Source organism: Cydia splendana, chromosome 26 (genome assembly GCF_910591565.1).
Source record: "Cydia splendana chromosome 26, ilCydSple1.2, whole genome shotgun sequence".
Classification (NCBI taxonomy): domain Eukaryota; kingdom Metazoa; phylum Arthropoda; class Insecta; order Lepidoptera; family Tortricidae; genus Cydia; species Cydia splendana.
Genome location: NC_085985.1, coordinates 8,064,491 through 8,080,360, shown reverse-complemented (window position 1 = coordinate 8,080,360; position 15,870 = coordinate 8,064,491). Strand labels below are relative to the sequence as shown.

The 15,870-nt window shown below is 39.5% G+C and overlaps 2 protein-coding genes across 11 annotated transcripts in view; both read right to left on the bottom strand.

Annotated features, from left to right (window-relative positions):
* The window catches only part of LOC134803276 (zinc finger protein draculin-like), a 52,933-nt gene that overhangs the window by 20,974 nt on the left and 16,089 nt on the right, over nt 1-15,870 (bottom strand). The window contains exons 5-7 of one of the 10 annotated variants that reach the window (XM_063776027.1): nt 14,055-14,192; nt 11,324-11,935; nt 7,510-8,281 (exon numbers count right to left, since the gene is read on the bottom strand). The exons of 5 other annotated variants lie outside the window; for them this stretch is intronic. In XM_063776027.1, the coding sequence (XP_063632097.1) occupies nt 7,704-8,281; nt 11,324-11,935; nt 14,055-14,192 (1,328 nt within the window). In that variant the 3' untranslated portion in view covers nt 7,510-7,703. Of the gene's footprint in view, nt 1-7,509; nt 8,915-11,323; nt 11,936-14,054; nt 14,193-14,360; nt 15,633-15,870 lie in introns of those variants that run through there. 4 more of the 10 variants (XM_063776026.1, XM_063776029.1, XM_063776034.1 and 1 more) reach the window with 4 other exon arrangements.
* On the bottom strand, nt 2,079-4,858 carry LOC134803330 (zinc finger protein 62 homolog). Its single transcript, XM_063776124.1, has 2 exons — nt 4,752-4,858; nt 2,079-3,724 (listed from the first exon to the last, which is right to left on the bottom strand). The coding sequence occupies exons 1-2, from the start codon at nt 4,759-4,761 to the stop codon at nt 2,463-2,465; spliced, it is 1,272 nt and encodes a 423-aa protein (XP_063632194.1). The 5' UTR covers nt 4,762-4,858; the 3' UTR covers nt 2,079-2,462.

The window sequence follows — 15,870 nt, the reverse complement described above, 5'->3', positions numbered from 1 at the left end:
AATGTCTGATTGTCCTTAGTCATGTTCAAGAAAATTCATACGCTTAGCCTCTTTACACATTGTCGTCTGGGAGGAAATAACAATGTACGATGGATCCTCTATCTATCCGATTATTTTTAATAGAACTGCTTTAGAGTCAATGGTGCGCAATGTACACCTATTACACCAATTGTTATTAAGTTACAATGCCATCGAAACTCTTTGTATGGCAAAATTGAGATAAAGGTTTGCAGGGAGAGGATTAAAAGTCAATTATACCAATTAATTTTTAAGTTGTCTATTTAAAAAACAAAGTATATCATGGTTAAGTTAAAACTAACATAGATGTTTAATATTTTATAGAGTAACAGACAAAGTATTCAAGAATTACTCTTTACTGTCTCGGTTACTTTACCATTTCGATTCCATGTTTCGAGTACAAATGAGTTTTTAAGCTGATTTTTTGCACGAAAGCCATCCCGCAGTAATCGCACTTGTGCCGGCGATCACCGTTGTGTATCATCATATGCCGCGTCAACGAAGACTCCCTTCCGAACGCTTTCTGGCAAACATTACATTTAATATCCTTAATCATTAAATGGCAACACTTGTAATGCTCTTGCATGACCTTGTAGTTCACGAAGGTTTTATCACACGCCGTGCACTTAACTACCTTGGGAGCTACCCCATGTTCTTTAACCATGTGATTGGTCTTCGTACGAAAATTTGTGAATCTTTGATCGCAATATGAACATTTGACCTTCTTATTGGCCTCTTGACCTTGGTGGGTGTAGAAAACGTGATTTTGTAACTCGACGTTAGTATTGTACACTTGATCGCATGTCTTGCACTGATACTCTCCATTGTCATGAATTCTTTTGTGTGATTGCAGGCTAGCTCTAGTGACAAAGCCTGCGTCACAAACGTCACAAATGTGATTTCTGTAATGCATATTCATATGTTCTACTGCATGTCTGAAAGCTGCGAATTCTGTTTCGCATGACGCACATTGTACCTTACCGCTATCGAATCGAAGAGGCAAGAAGTAATTTTTAACCTCGGTGTGAATGAGTTGGTCATGGTCGACTTGCAAGTGGTGCATTAACTCAGTCAGGTGATCGAAACGCGTAAAACACTGGCACGTTAAATTCGTGACGTCGAGTTTTACCGAATAGTGATCGTATTTTGGCGGTCGTTGATCTTCATATATTAAATCTCTGTGAGAGTCTAGAGTATGTGCTTTGAGATCGTCCGGGTTGGGAAACTCCATCCGACAATAGAAGCACATATAGCCCACGTCGCTGTGGCCACGTATAGGCGTCGCATTAGAGTGGCGTAAGACGATTTCTAAATTATGCTCATGTTTAGCCATTTCTGCCCCAAGTATACTTCGTGTTAGTTTTGAGTCTACTTTCACAGACCTTTTTGTCGTTTCGGGTTCTGCTGTTATGGGTATGATAGGTTGATTGAAAGCGGACGTTGATATGTCAAACGGTATAGATTTTTCATCGGACGACGTAGCAAGGAGTTCCACCTCTAAGATCGACGTCGGATGTGGGACGTCTGAAAAGAGAGTCAATGGTCACAGATGTATGCGAAATAAAGACGTGGTTACGATATTAACCTATAGCTTTACCACGACTGCCTTAGCAGTGTCAAACTGACTATTCGCTAACGTCTGCGTAACTTACTCGTACTTTCAATACATCTCGCTCGCTCGTGCGAGGACGAGCGAGATGCATAGAAAGTTACGCACACGCTAGCGAATACAGTCTGACAAAGAAGAGTAGTAATTAAAAAGTGGCAATACTGTAGTGTCGTCCCTTTCATATCAATCTATGAAAACGGGTTCACACTACAGTAGGTATTGCCACTTTTTAATTTCTACTCTTTTCTGTTAGACTATACGTCAGTGTCAAACTGGTGGTATCCGTACTAGTCTCCGTGACTAATTAACTTATCTTTCTACCAGAGTACGACGTGCTACTTGGCTTAGTTAAGTTCATGGCAGAGACTTTTAATATAAACTGGCTATTTCAGAATGTGTTCATGCTACTAGGAGTTTATTACCGCATATTTCATCACGAAGTGCCTCTAAATTACGCTTCTAACCTAACGCATGTTCGAAAGTGTTAAATGTAGTATCAGTGTTTTAATAGCGTAATTTAAAATTACTTGTTTAACGACCGCCACATACAAGCGTGGCAGTGAATATTCTTTAATTAGATACATTGTACCATCCAAGCGACTCTTCTAATAGACCTGCTTAGAGGCTAAAGTGCGCATGCCGTTCATCAATTGTTATTTGTTATTTACCATGCCTAATTTATATGGCAAAATAAGTTAAGGTTTAGCTTAGGGCGATAATAAAAAGTCAATCATATAAAATAATATATAATATTGTGTATTAAACAACTCAGAGTACCATATCCTTGCAACTTAGGTGTAAAATTTATGACACAGTAACAGACTGGACTAAGTATTCAAGAAGTACTATTAACTGCCTCGGTTACTTTTTCCATTTCGATTCCGTGTTTCGAGTATAAATGCGATTTTAAGCTGCATTTTTGGATGAATGCCATTTCGCAATGCTCGCACTTGTGCCTTCGGTCGTTAACGTGTATCCTCATATGCTGCTTCATCGTAGACTCCCTTCCGAACGCTTTCTGACAAACTTCGCATTTGTAATCACGAGCACCGGTGTGTTTTACCATATGCCTTTTCAACCCGCCACTGTTTGAAAACTCCATAGTACAAACTGAACATTTAAAGTTCTTAATCTTTAAATGGTAAGACTTATAATGCATGCGTAAGATCTTGTCGTTGCCGAAGGTTTTATCACACTCCAAGCACTTGGCTACCTTGGGAGCAACTCCATGTTCTTTAACCAGGTGACTGTTCTTCGCTGTTAGACACGAGAATTTTTCACCACAATATGAACATTTGTTCCTCTTATCTTGACCTTGGTGGGTGTAGCGAACGTGATTGTGTAACTTGACCTTAGTATTGTATACTTGGTGACATGTCGTGCATTGATACTCTCCATTGACATGAATTCTTTTGTGTGCTTGCAGACTAGCTCTAGTGACAAAGCCTGCGTCACAAACGTCACAAATGTGATTTCTGTAATGGATATTCATATGCTCTACTGCATTTCTGAAGGCTTCAAATTCTGTTTCGCATGACGCACATTTTAGCTTGCCGCTATCGAATCGAAAAGGCAAGAAATAATTTTTAACCTCGGCGTGAATGTGTTGGTCATGGTCGACTTGCAAGTGGTGTATTAAATCAGTCAGGTGATCGAAACGCGTAAAACACTGGCACGTTAAATTCGTGACGTCGAGTTTTACCGAATAGTGATCGTATTTTGGCGGTCGTTGATCTTCATACATTAAATCTCTGTGAGAGTCTAGTGTATGTGCTTTGAGATCGTCCGGGTTGGGAAACTCCATTCGACAAAAGAAGCACATATAACCCACGTCGCTGTGGCCACGTATAGGCGTCGCATTAGAGTAGCGTAAGACGATTTCTAAATTATGCTCATGTTTAGCCATTTCTGCTCCAAGTACACTTCGTGTTAGTTTTGAGTCTACTTTCAAAGACCTTTTTGTTGTTTGCGATTCTGCTGTTACGGGTGATATAGGTTGATTGAGAGGGGACGTTGATATGTCAAAAGGTATTGGTTTTTCATCGGACGACGGGGCGAGAAGTTCCACCTCTAAGATTGATGTTGGATGTGGAACGTCTGAAAAGAGAGGCAATGGTCACAGATGTATGCGAAATAACCACGTTATTAAGATATACACCTAGTCTCCGTGGCTTTTTAATTTATATTTTCACCAGAGTAGGACGTGCTAAGCTTATCGAATTGGCAAGGGAAATGAGGCTATTTTCATTAATTTAAATTGGTTATTTCTTAAAACTAGGAGTTGACAGTATATTTCATCCGGCAGTGGCTTTCTTCAGCACCTACACTTCTGAACCAACGGGTATTGTAAAGTGTTAAATGCATAGACTAGGAATCCTCTAGACCGAGTTTAGAGCAATTATTTCATGCAACCGATGATGCCAAAATTGCGAGGGTGCGCGGGACGAGGTGAGCGAAGTCCCGTGCCGTGATTGGTCCGTTCAAAGACACTGACGTCACACAAAGACACTTTCGACTCGAACATGGAGTAAAATTACCGTATGCGTGGCAGAGGGGGTAGCGCGACTATGCTCAGTCTGGAGGATGTTTTGTCTGTGGTTAAATGATAAGCATGTCATGCGCTGATGGCATGAATGTCATACATTATTGGCATGAATGTCAATGACCTCAATTTAAATTAACTTATGACGTTATGACTACCACCATATGCAAGCATGGCACTGAGTCTTCTTCAACCAGATATCTACATTGTACCATCCAACCGTCTCTTCCAATAGAACAGCTTAGAGCCTAAAGTGCCCTTACACCAATTGTTATTTGTTATTTACCATGTCGAGTTTGTATGCCAAAATAAGATAAAAGTTTGGTGATAATAAAAAGTCAATCATTCAAAACAATAAGTATATATATAATTTTGTGTATTAAACAACTTACAGTAGATACATTTTTCCAACTTAGTTATTTAATTTTGACACAGTAACAGATGATTATATATTTAAGAACTATTTACTGTTACGTCTACTTTACAGTTACTTTTTCCATTTCGATTCCGTGTTGCGAGTACAAATGCGCTTTTAAGCTGCATTTTTAAACAAAAGCTATCGTGCAGTGGTCGCATTTGTACCTGCGGTCATTGATGTGTATCCTCAAATGCTGCCTCAACGTAGACTTCCTTCCGTATGCTTTCTGGCAAATCTCACATTTGAAATTACGAGCACTGGTATGTTTCACCATATGCCTTGATAATCCTTCGCTTTTTGAAAAAGCCATGTTACAAACTGTACATTTATAGTTCTTAATCATCAAATGGTAAGACAAATGATGTATTCGTAAGCTTTTGTAGTTTCCGAAGGTTTTATCGCACAACTTGCACTTGGCTACTGTGGGGGCCACGCCATGCTCTGTTACTAAATGATTGTTCTTCATTTGTAAGCTCGAAAATTTTTCGCCGCAATACGCACATTTGTTCCTTTTATCTTGGCCTCGGTGCGCGTAGCGAATATGATATCTCAAATTCATCATAGTGTTGTAGACTTGGTGACAGTATCCGCATTGGTAATCTCCAGTGTTATGAGTTTTTTTGTGTGCCTGCAAGCTAGCTCGGGTGACGAATCCTGCGTCACAAACGTCGCAAATGTGGTTTCTGTAATGTTTGTTCATATGCTCTAGTAACACTTTAAAAGCTGTGAATTCTGATTCGCACAATGCACATTTTAAAGGATCGCTGTCGAATCGAAAAGGTAAAAAGTAATCTTTGACATCCGTGTGAATGGGTTGATCATGGTTCACCCGCAAGTGGTGCATCAAGCCAGTAAGTTGGCCGTAGCTTGCGAAACAAACTTTACATGTTAAGTTGGTTATGTCTATTTTTACCGAAAAGTGATCGTGTTTTAGGGGTTTTTGGGAAGAATCCTGTTTTAAATCTCTGTGTGAATCTAAAGTATGTCTCTTGAGATCGTCCGGGTCCGGGAACTCCATCGGGCAGAAGTAGCACACATAGCCCATGTCGCTGTGGCCGCGTATTGGCGTCGCATTTGATTGACGCAAGACGATTTCTAAATTGTGCTTATGTTTAGCCACTTCTGGTCTATATTGGCCATATAACACTCTTTTTGGTTTTGAGTTAGTTTTCGAACGCATAGCTACTTTGGGAGACACTCCATGAGTTGTTAATATATGATAATTCTTAAGTTGTGAACTCGAGAAAACATCTTCGCAATAGGTACATTTGTTACTCAGATCTTGGCCTCGATGGGCATAGCGAATATGATTATTCAACTTCCCAATAGTGCTGTAGACGTGGTGGCAATGATCGCATTGATAATCTCCGTTATTATGAGTAGTTTTATGTGTCCGCAGGCTAGATCTGGTAACGAAGCCTGCGTCACAAATGTCGCAAATGTGATTTCTGTAATGCTTGTTCATATGCTCTATTGCACTTCTGAAAGCTATGAATTCTGAATCGCACAGTGTGCAATGTTGCTTACCGCCTTCGAATCGAAAAGGTAACAAGTGGTTATCAACCTCGGTATGAATCGGTTGATCATGGTCAACTCGCAAGTGGTGAATTAAATCAGTCAGTTCATCGAAAAGTTTAAAACACTGGCATGTTAAATTTGTGACGTCAAGTTTTACTGTATAGTGATCAAGTTTTGGTGATCTTTGAGACGGATCCTGTTTTAAATCTCTGTGGGATTCGAGAGTGTGTGTCTTGAGATCGTCCGGGTCGGAAAACTCCGACGAGCAGAAGTAGCACAAATAGCCAATATCTCCTTGACCGCGTATAGGCGTAGCGTTGGAATGGCGCAAGACAATTTCTAAATTTTGCACATGTTTAGCCATTTCTTTTGCGTGTACCGCTCTGTTTAAAGGTTTTGAGTTCTTTTTTGTCATCGTCTGTTCTACGGTTACGGGTGTTGAAGGGTGATATAGAAGAGACTTAGTTGATATTTGAATAGGTAGTCTTTTATCATTGGACGATGTGACGAGAGGTTCTAGCATTAAGACTGGTGTTTGATGTTGAATGTCTGGAAAGAGCACAAACGGTCACATATGAACATGTGAAATGAAGTTATTAGGGCATAGAAGGCAACGTAAAATTGGCGATTTAAAATGAGTTAGGAAACCCACTGTTTTAGAATAAAAATAAACTAGGTATTTCAGAATGACATTCGGTATAGAAGTTACAACTTGACGATGACGAGGCTCTTTAAATTACACTTCTGAACGAACGCCTGTTATCAACTTATGATGATATAAGAATTGCATGTCAACGAAGCGGATTTAAGGATCGCTTAATGATTTTTTTCATCCAATATCTATACCGCAACTTTACCAACCGGAGTTGGGTGCCTATTACCTATTGTACAAAATGATAGTTTCTTCCTATTCTCACGGCTTTTGGGGATTCTCTCGGGCTCCCAGTTCTGTAGTATTTTGCCCGCAGTACCATCCACCAAACCGAGTTAGTGGTAACTACTGGGAATTATTTTTCCCAGTACTTACCAGTGGTAAAAGGTGGGAAAATAATCCCAGTAGTTACCACTGGTAACAACTTGGTGGTAATTAGTGGGAATAACCCGTAGATAGTGTAATTTTTAAGTAAATTTAATATCCAATTTGGCAACGAGGGTGGAGAGCGGAGAGCCCGACATGCCAGACGTGCCTTATCAATTTGTCATTGCTGTACTCTTCAAGAATTTGTGAATATGTGCTCTCGCAGACCGTGGGCTTTTATTGGACTTACATTAGGATTGAGCAAAAGCTGACCTAGATTACGCAGGATCTTCCTAGTCTCACTGACATCGAAATGTTTTTAAAATCTTTAATTAGGAAATAAGGCCTCCGTCGCTGTGCGATGATATCGGCCTAATAATAAATCATTCCATTGAAAAATACTATTTATTCACTAAGTAATCAATTTATAAATTCTAAAAAAATACAAATGTTATATTTTTAACCAATTTATCGGTACAATTGGTACGGTAATGGTCGATAACGATATTATCGTATGTTCATAACTGCATCTTACTAGGTATTTCTTTAGACTAAAAATTGGCTAATTAAATCATCCCGATTATTTTTCTATCCCGTGTATCGAACGCATGTGCGATTTTAAAGCGCATTTTTGGACAAACGCCATCGAGCAGTGGGTGCACTTGTGCCTGCAGTCATTGTTGTGGCTCCTCATATGCTGTACCAGTGTGACCTTTCTACCGTATGCTTTCTGGCAAATCTCGCATTTGAAATCACGAGCGCCGGTGTGTTTCACCGTGTGATCTCTTAAATCGGAGCTGGTCGGAAACGACATTTCACAATATGAACACTTGTAGTTCTTTATCATTAAATGGTGTACCTTATAATGCACACGAAGGCTTTGGTTGTTTCGGAAGGTTTTGTTACAAGCCTTACACTTGGCTAACTTGGGAGCAACTCCATGCTCTTTAACTTCATGATTATTTTTCATTATTAAGCCCGCAAATTTTTCGCCGCAGTAGGCACATTTGTGTCTCTTGTCTTGACCTTGGTGGGCGTAGCGAATGTGATATCTCAAACGCACTATAGTATTGTAGATTTGAGGGCATTGGTCGCACTGAAAATCACCGTTCTGGTGAGCTCTTTTGTGAGACCGAAGGCTTGCTTTAATAACGAAACCTGCGTTACAAATATCGCAAACGTAATTTCTATAATGCTTATTCATGTGTTCTAGTAAAGTTCTGAAACCCGAATATTCTGTGTCGCATACTGCACATGTTGGACGATCACTGTCGGTGTCGAATCTAAAAGGTAACAAGTATTTTTCAGCATCGGTGTGAATGGGTTGACCATGGTCCACCCGCAAGTGGTGCAGTAAGTCAGAAAGTCGGGAAGAACTTTTAAAACAAATTGTGCACTTTAAATTTGTGATGTCTATTTTAACTGATAATTTATCGAGTGTTAGCGGTGGCAAAGCAGGATCTCGCTTGTTATCATCGTGGAATTCTATAGTGTGTCTCTTGAGGTCGGCCGGGTCGGGGAATTGTGTAGAGCAGAAGAAGCAGGCATAGCCGATACCGCGGTGGCCAAGTGACGGTGTCGCGTTGGAATGACGTAGAATGATTTCTAAATTTTGCTGATTTTCAATCACTTCGCTCCCTGAGTTTGTTAAACGCTGACTTGGCTTATTCTGTGCTTTGGTTACAGGTGTCGATTGCTTAAGGGACATAGTCGATACGATAATGGGCAGTTTGTTTCCAGCCGACGTAATGAGAGGTCCCATCTTTACGACTGGTGTATGACGCGGAAAGTCTGAAAATAAAGGTAATTTTCATAGTTATATGTGAAGATACGCCACAGATCTAGGGTTCTTTTAATATTTCCACTGGCATTTGATGTGAAACATAAGCATCACAAAATTGACACGGGCTCATGTTGAAAGTTGAACAATAACATTGCAATATACAAATGTCTTAGCATTGCGAGTTCACATCATGTTTTAACTTGACATAGTTTTCTAAATTACACTTCTGAACGAACGCTTGTCCACCGGTGTCGCATGAGAACCGGCTTTCACCAGACCGACACGTCAAATGTTCTATTGACGACTTCTTGGTCATGTAGCAAGTTCACCAAGTCTTTCATTCCGCCATGGATTCATATAAGGTTTTCCGTCTGATTCTTCAAATAAAACTTATGGCAACACGTTTTTACGTTCCAATAAATAGTCCCTTTTACCCTGTGTCAATGCTCTTAGTCTTGCGAAGGTACGATCGCATGTTTGACATTTGAAAACAAGTATTAGTGTGGTCTTAAAACTTTCTAAGATGAAAATTAGTAACTATGTGCCGCATAGCTTATAGCGCACAATGAAACGCTTCAAATCCAATCGGTGGTATTCGCGTCATAAAACTAATAAATTATAATAAGATATTTTTCAGTGAACTGTATTATTATTAAAGGCGTCACGAATGGCAGCTACAGCCAGTACAGCTACCAAAACCACTGAGTGGTTGACATTGGTGAAAATATATTCTTATTAAGCTAAAAATAAATTAAAAGTGGCAAATGTCTTGGATATTTTCCCCGATAACAGGTACAACTGAAATCCAAGTTGCATTTAAAAGGAAAGAAATATTTTTACAGGTTTTTCTGCTTATTTCTGTGAGTTGTTAAAGAATACCTTATCATTGTTTTGTTAGGATTTTGTTTATTTTAAGTAAGTGACGTCCATTATACCAACAAACAAAATTCAGTGCAAGTTTTTAACATTATTTATTTATTTTAACTTTCTTGGACAAAATATATACAACAATTTACACATGGCGGACTTAATGCCAAAGGCATTCTCTACCAGTCAACCATAGGGGCCAAACAGAGATTATTTTTATTATTTATTTTCTTTGATTTCCTTAGCACTGCAGTATAAAAAAAATAAAGTAGGTACAATTAGTATCCAATAATATATTACGTAAACTCAACTTAGGTCAATAAGTTAACTAGGATCGCATGTGCGATTAAAAAGTGCATTTTTCAACGAACGCCATCGGGCAGTGACCTCATAAATATGCTGGACCAGTGTGATCTTTCTACCGTATCTTTTTTGGAAAACATCGCATTTGTAATCTCTAGCGCAGGTATGATTCACCGTGTGATCTCTTTAAACGCCGTTGGCCGGATACCGGATACGCCATTCCACTAACTATATGAACACTAATAGAATTTCTTTATCACGTAGGCAAGGACCAAGCATTGGTTGCTTCGGAAGGTTTATTCACTAACGGTTTTTGGCTAACGTGGGAGCAACTCCATGTGCTTTTGCTTGGTAATTATTTTTCACATCACCTATTCGAAAAAGGACTTTTTCTTCCCCGCTAGGAGGGATCAAAGTGGCACTTTTCTTCCCTGCTAGGAGAAATCAAAGTTGTAATTTTCTGTTTTGGACACAATTTTTTAGGGTTCCGTACCCAAAGGGTAAAACGGGACCCTATTACTAAGACTTCGCTGTCCGTCCGTCCGTCCGTCCGTCTGTCACCAGGCTGTATCTCACGAACCGTGATAGCTAGACAGTTGAAATTTTCACAGATGATGTATTTCTGTTGCCACTATAACAACAAATACTAAAAACAGAATAAAATAAAGATTTAAATGGGGCTCCCATACAACAAACGTGATTTTTGACCAAAGTTAAGCAACGTCGGGAGTGGTCAGTACTTGGATGGGTGACCGTTTTTTTTTTGCTTTTTTTTGTTTCTTTTTTGTTTTTTTTTGCATTATGGTACGGAACCCTTCGTGCGCGAGTCCGACTCGCACTTGGCCGGTTTTTCTTTCTTGCATACAATTTTTTTTTTGGTCATATAATACATATTTTGCTATTTTGGAACAACAATTTCCTCATAGTTGATGTGAAAAGCAGTACCTATGTGTCACACGGTATCAAAATTATTTCGTCTTGGGCGTTAACACTTGAATACCTCATCACACTCAGGATTCTACTTTAGAATCCAGCGCTTCATTCAGGATTCAATGTACGCCCTTGACGGAAATATATCATTTTGATCCCTTGTAACACAAACTACTATTTCATTGTTAAGACCGAGAACTGTTCGCCGCATTAGGTACATTTTTCGCCACAGTAGACTTGGTGGCATTAGTCACTCTGATAATCACCGACCTCGTGAGTTTTTTGGTGACACCGGAAGCTTAATTTAGTAACGAAACCCGCGTTACAAATGTCACAAATGTAATTTTTAAAATGCTTATTCATGTGTTCTTGTAACTTTAAGAAAGCCGTATATTCTGTGTCGCATATTGCACATGTTAATGTTACCCGATCACTGTCGAATACAAAAGGCAACAAGCATTTTTCAAAATCAGTGTGAACGGGTTGATCATGATAAACCCGCAAATGGTGTAGTAAGTCAGTAAGTCGGGCGTAACTTTCAAAGCAAACTGTACATTTTAAATTAGTTACGTCTATTTTAACTGTATATGTATCGTGTCTTAAAGCTGGCAAAGTTGGATCTCTCTTGAAATCATCGTGGAGTTCTAGAGTGTGTTTCTTAAGTTCGGCCGGGTCGGGTAATTGTCTAGGGCAGAAGAAGCAGGCAAAGCCGATACCGCGGCGGCCAAGTGTCGGAGTGGCGTTGGAATGGCGTAGAACGATTTCTAAATTTTGATCATTTTTAATCATTTCTCTCTTTGCTTTTGTTAAACGCTGTTTTGGCTTTTGCTGCGCTTTGATTACTGGTGACGATTGCTCGAGTTTGTTTTCAGCCGACGTAATGAGAGGTCCCATCTTTATGTCTGGTGTTTGATGTGGATGTGGAACGTCTGAAAAGAGAGGTAATTTTCGTAGATATTGAAGTTACGACACTGACCAAGTGTTTAACTAAATCTTTTGAAACACAAGCATCACAAAGTTGAAACGGGCTCAAGTTCTAAGGAATTAAACATGACATTGGAATATAAATTACTTAGCATTAAGAGTTCACGCCGTCATGTTTTAATTTGACATGGTTTTCTTAATTACACTTTTGAACTAACGCAGAACGAAGGTGTCGCATGCTCACATGAGAACCGGCTGTCACCAGCATGACACGTCGAATGTTCTACCGAGGACTTCTTTGTCATGTACCTCAATGTTCACCGAAAGTTTTTCATTCCGCCATGTATTAACAAAAGACTTTCCGTCTGATTCTTCAAATAAAACTTATGACAAATATGTATCTTAGATGAACTTGCATTTTTAAATTCAGTGCCGCATAGCGCGCAACGAAACGCATCAAAGTCAAATAGTGGTATTTGAGACCCGTGTTTGTTATTTTTCAGTGAAGTCTATTACATACTATAAAAGGGTCCATGTCACGGCTGATACTGCTGATAGTGCCGAGTGCTACAGGCTACCAAAAGAATATGAGTGGTTGAAATCGGTGAAAATATATTTGTATGTTCAATTCGATAATGAATAAAACGATGCGTTCATTAGGTCAGTTTACTAAATTTGTGTTGATATAGTAATTTTTGAGTCAATATTTATAATAATAAAGCTTCAGCAAACGTAGTTTTTAAATATTTGAATATTTTGAATTCTTGAAGAAAACACAAAGATAGCTCACAAGGTCTTGGATATTGTTTCTGATAAAAATTACAACTACAATCCAAGGTGTTCTTACACTAACTTACTGTGACCCGTTTAAGAATTTTCCATCGTTCTTGTTATAATTTTATGGTGTTTATTTTAAGCAACTGACGTTGGTTACCAACTTACCAACACACAAAAATCATTGCTATTTTTAACATCTTAATATTTTTCTTAGGATTCCAGCGCCGCTGTATAAAAATAAAGTACATTTAGAATCAAATATTATATTTCGTAAACTCAACTTAGGTCAATAAGTTAACAAGTATTATCCTAGAAGACGTTAAACGATCTCGCCATGCTTTGATCGCAAATGCCCCTTCAAACTACACTTCTGTATGAATGCTAGCCCGCAGTGAGCACACGAAAACCTCCTGTCGTCGGTGTGTATCCGCATGTGTTCCCTTAGAGTCGTCTTTCTACCATACTCTTTGGAACACACTTCGCATTTGAAATTCTTTATACCCGTATGTTTAGGTAAATGTTTCTTAAGCGCACTCGAGCTGAAAAATTTCATTTCACAATAAGAACATTTATGTTTCCGTTCCATGAGATGATCCTTCTTTGTGTGCCGAGCCAGTGCTCGTTGGTTAGCAAAAGTACGCTCGCATGCCCCGCAGCTCAGGACTACCGAGGGAACTCCGTGTTCCTTGACCATATGGTCGACCTTCTTCCAATAGTCTACAAACTTCTCCTCGCAGAATTGGCATTTGTTCCGCTTATCTAAGCCCATGTGCACACGTTTCACGTGCTCACGCATTTTCAGCGTATTGATGAAAGTCTTTCCACATTCGGAACATTCGACTTTATCGTCACCATGCTGGCGGATATGATGCGCCAGAAGTCGCTCGACTACGAAGCCGGCGTTGCAAATTTTGCATATATAGTTTCTGAAATGCGCATTCATGTGTTGCTGCAGGAGTTTAAAGCTGCCATACGTCGCAGAGCAGATTGCGCAACACAACTCCGTCGTGCCAAATTTGAATGGCAGCAACTGATTACGTACATCAGTGTACAATTTTTTATCGTGTACCTCTACTAGATGAAGTATAAAGTCCTCTAGTGTGTCGAAGTCAGTGTCGCACAGAGCGCAGTTCAGAAGCGTAATGTCTAATTTGACAACGTGGGTGGAGAGCGGAGAGCCCGACATGCCAGACATGCGCCTTATCAATTTGTCATCGTTGTGCTCTTCGAGAAAATGTTTTTTTAGTTTTTGCGGTTCGGGAAACCGTTTTGGGCAAAAAGCACACATATACCCCCGCAGATCGTGGGCTTTTATTGGACTCGCATTAGAATTGAGTAAAATCTGACCTAGATTATGCAGGTTCTTCCTCGTCTCACTGGGGCCGACCTTGGGCAGTCGCAAGACGTTCCGTGAGATATCAAGCTTGATACCCGCTTTTTGATTAGTTGCATCGATTGTGATAATCCTAGTTCTTCGTGCGTCACCTACAAAGAAAAAGAAAAAAAGAATAGTCAATATAGCTCTTCACCCAGCTTCTCAGTCTTACGTACCGCTTACAAATTACTCTAAGTACCTGCTGGCAATAGTTTTTGCAACCAAATACGTGCTAGGGTAAGTACTCCTAATGAAAATGTTAAAATAAAACACTTGGATAAAGCAGATGACTTTTTAATATGTTCACTCAATCTATGTTAATTCCGAATGTTTACACCGCAAGTGTCCTTTCAGGCTGCACTTTTGCACAAAAGTCATACCGCAGTGCGGACATTCGAATCGACGATCATTCGTATGTATTCTCATGTGTTCGACTAGAGTTTTCCTCAGACCATAATATTTATAACAAACATCGCACTGGAACTCCCTTGTACCGGAGTGTTTCACCAGATGGTGCTCCAACTCTCTTATGGAGTAGAATGTCATTTCACATTGGTCACATTTATGGTGTCTCTCTATTAAATGATTGCGTTTAATGTGAACGCTAAGAGCTGATGGGGAACTGAAAGCTTTATCGCACGCTTTGCATTTCGATTTCTCCTTTTTAATCCCGTGGACGTCTGTCAGATGCTTAAGTTTATGTTTAAAGTCTTTGAATTTTTCGCTACAGTAACCACATTTGTTATACTTTATGGTGGAGTGGACTTGTCGTTCGTGCGATTTTAGTTTCAGTACAGTGTCGAACACCTTAGAACACGTGCTGCATACGAATTTACCGGTTAAATGTGTTTTAGCGTGGGCTCGCTGCATTCTTCGATTGATAAATCCACTATCACATATGTCACAGACATAGTTCCTGAAATGCACAATCATGTGTTCTTGTAGATGTTTGAAAGAATTAAATTCGACCTTACACATGACACATCGCAATTTGTCATCATCAAACTTGAAAGGCAGAATATGATTCTTAATATCCGTGTAAAGTTTCTTGCCGTGGCGTTCAATTAAATGGTGAACCATTTGATCTAGACTTTCTAGATCACTGGCACACAGTTCACAGCATAAGGAGGTAATATCTAGTTTAACTATGTACGAATGCATTACCCCTCCTCCCATAAAGTTTTGCTTGGTTTTGTGGTCGTGTTCTTGTATTGTGTGATTTTTGAGGTCTGCGGGACTTGGGAACTGCTTCGGACAGAAACAACACGTAAAGCCGATATCGCCATGACAACGAATTGGAGTAGCGTTGGAATTGGCCAAAATCTCTCTAATATTGTTACGATGCATGTGTATCTCAATAGGCTTTTGATCTTTCTCTTTTGTCTTATTCTTATCGGCACGTTTTCTTATTGTGACTCTTTCATTCTTTCGGACCTCACCCTTTAACGGTTGTGCTTTTCCTGCTTTCACAGCGCTAGCAATATTACTGGAAGTCTTTTTTTGATTCTTCGGTGTCGATTTAACTTTCACGAAAGATTTCTTCGTGAGACCTACAACAAAAGTACAGATTATTGGATTTCTTAGTCCTCGGCGTAGTTCTACGGATATCTTCTGGCACTACGCAAGTTACTCACTTGGTTATTCGTATGTTTAAAACGTAGGTAAGTTTAAAATACCTTATTCACATTTTTATACTCTAACGTCTAACCTATCTGAGACAGCAGCTTAATGACATGTTATGCAAACTGCATTGCTTTCAGAGATGAGCTGCAGCTAAATAGTCTGTAC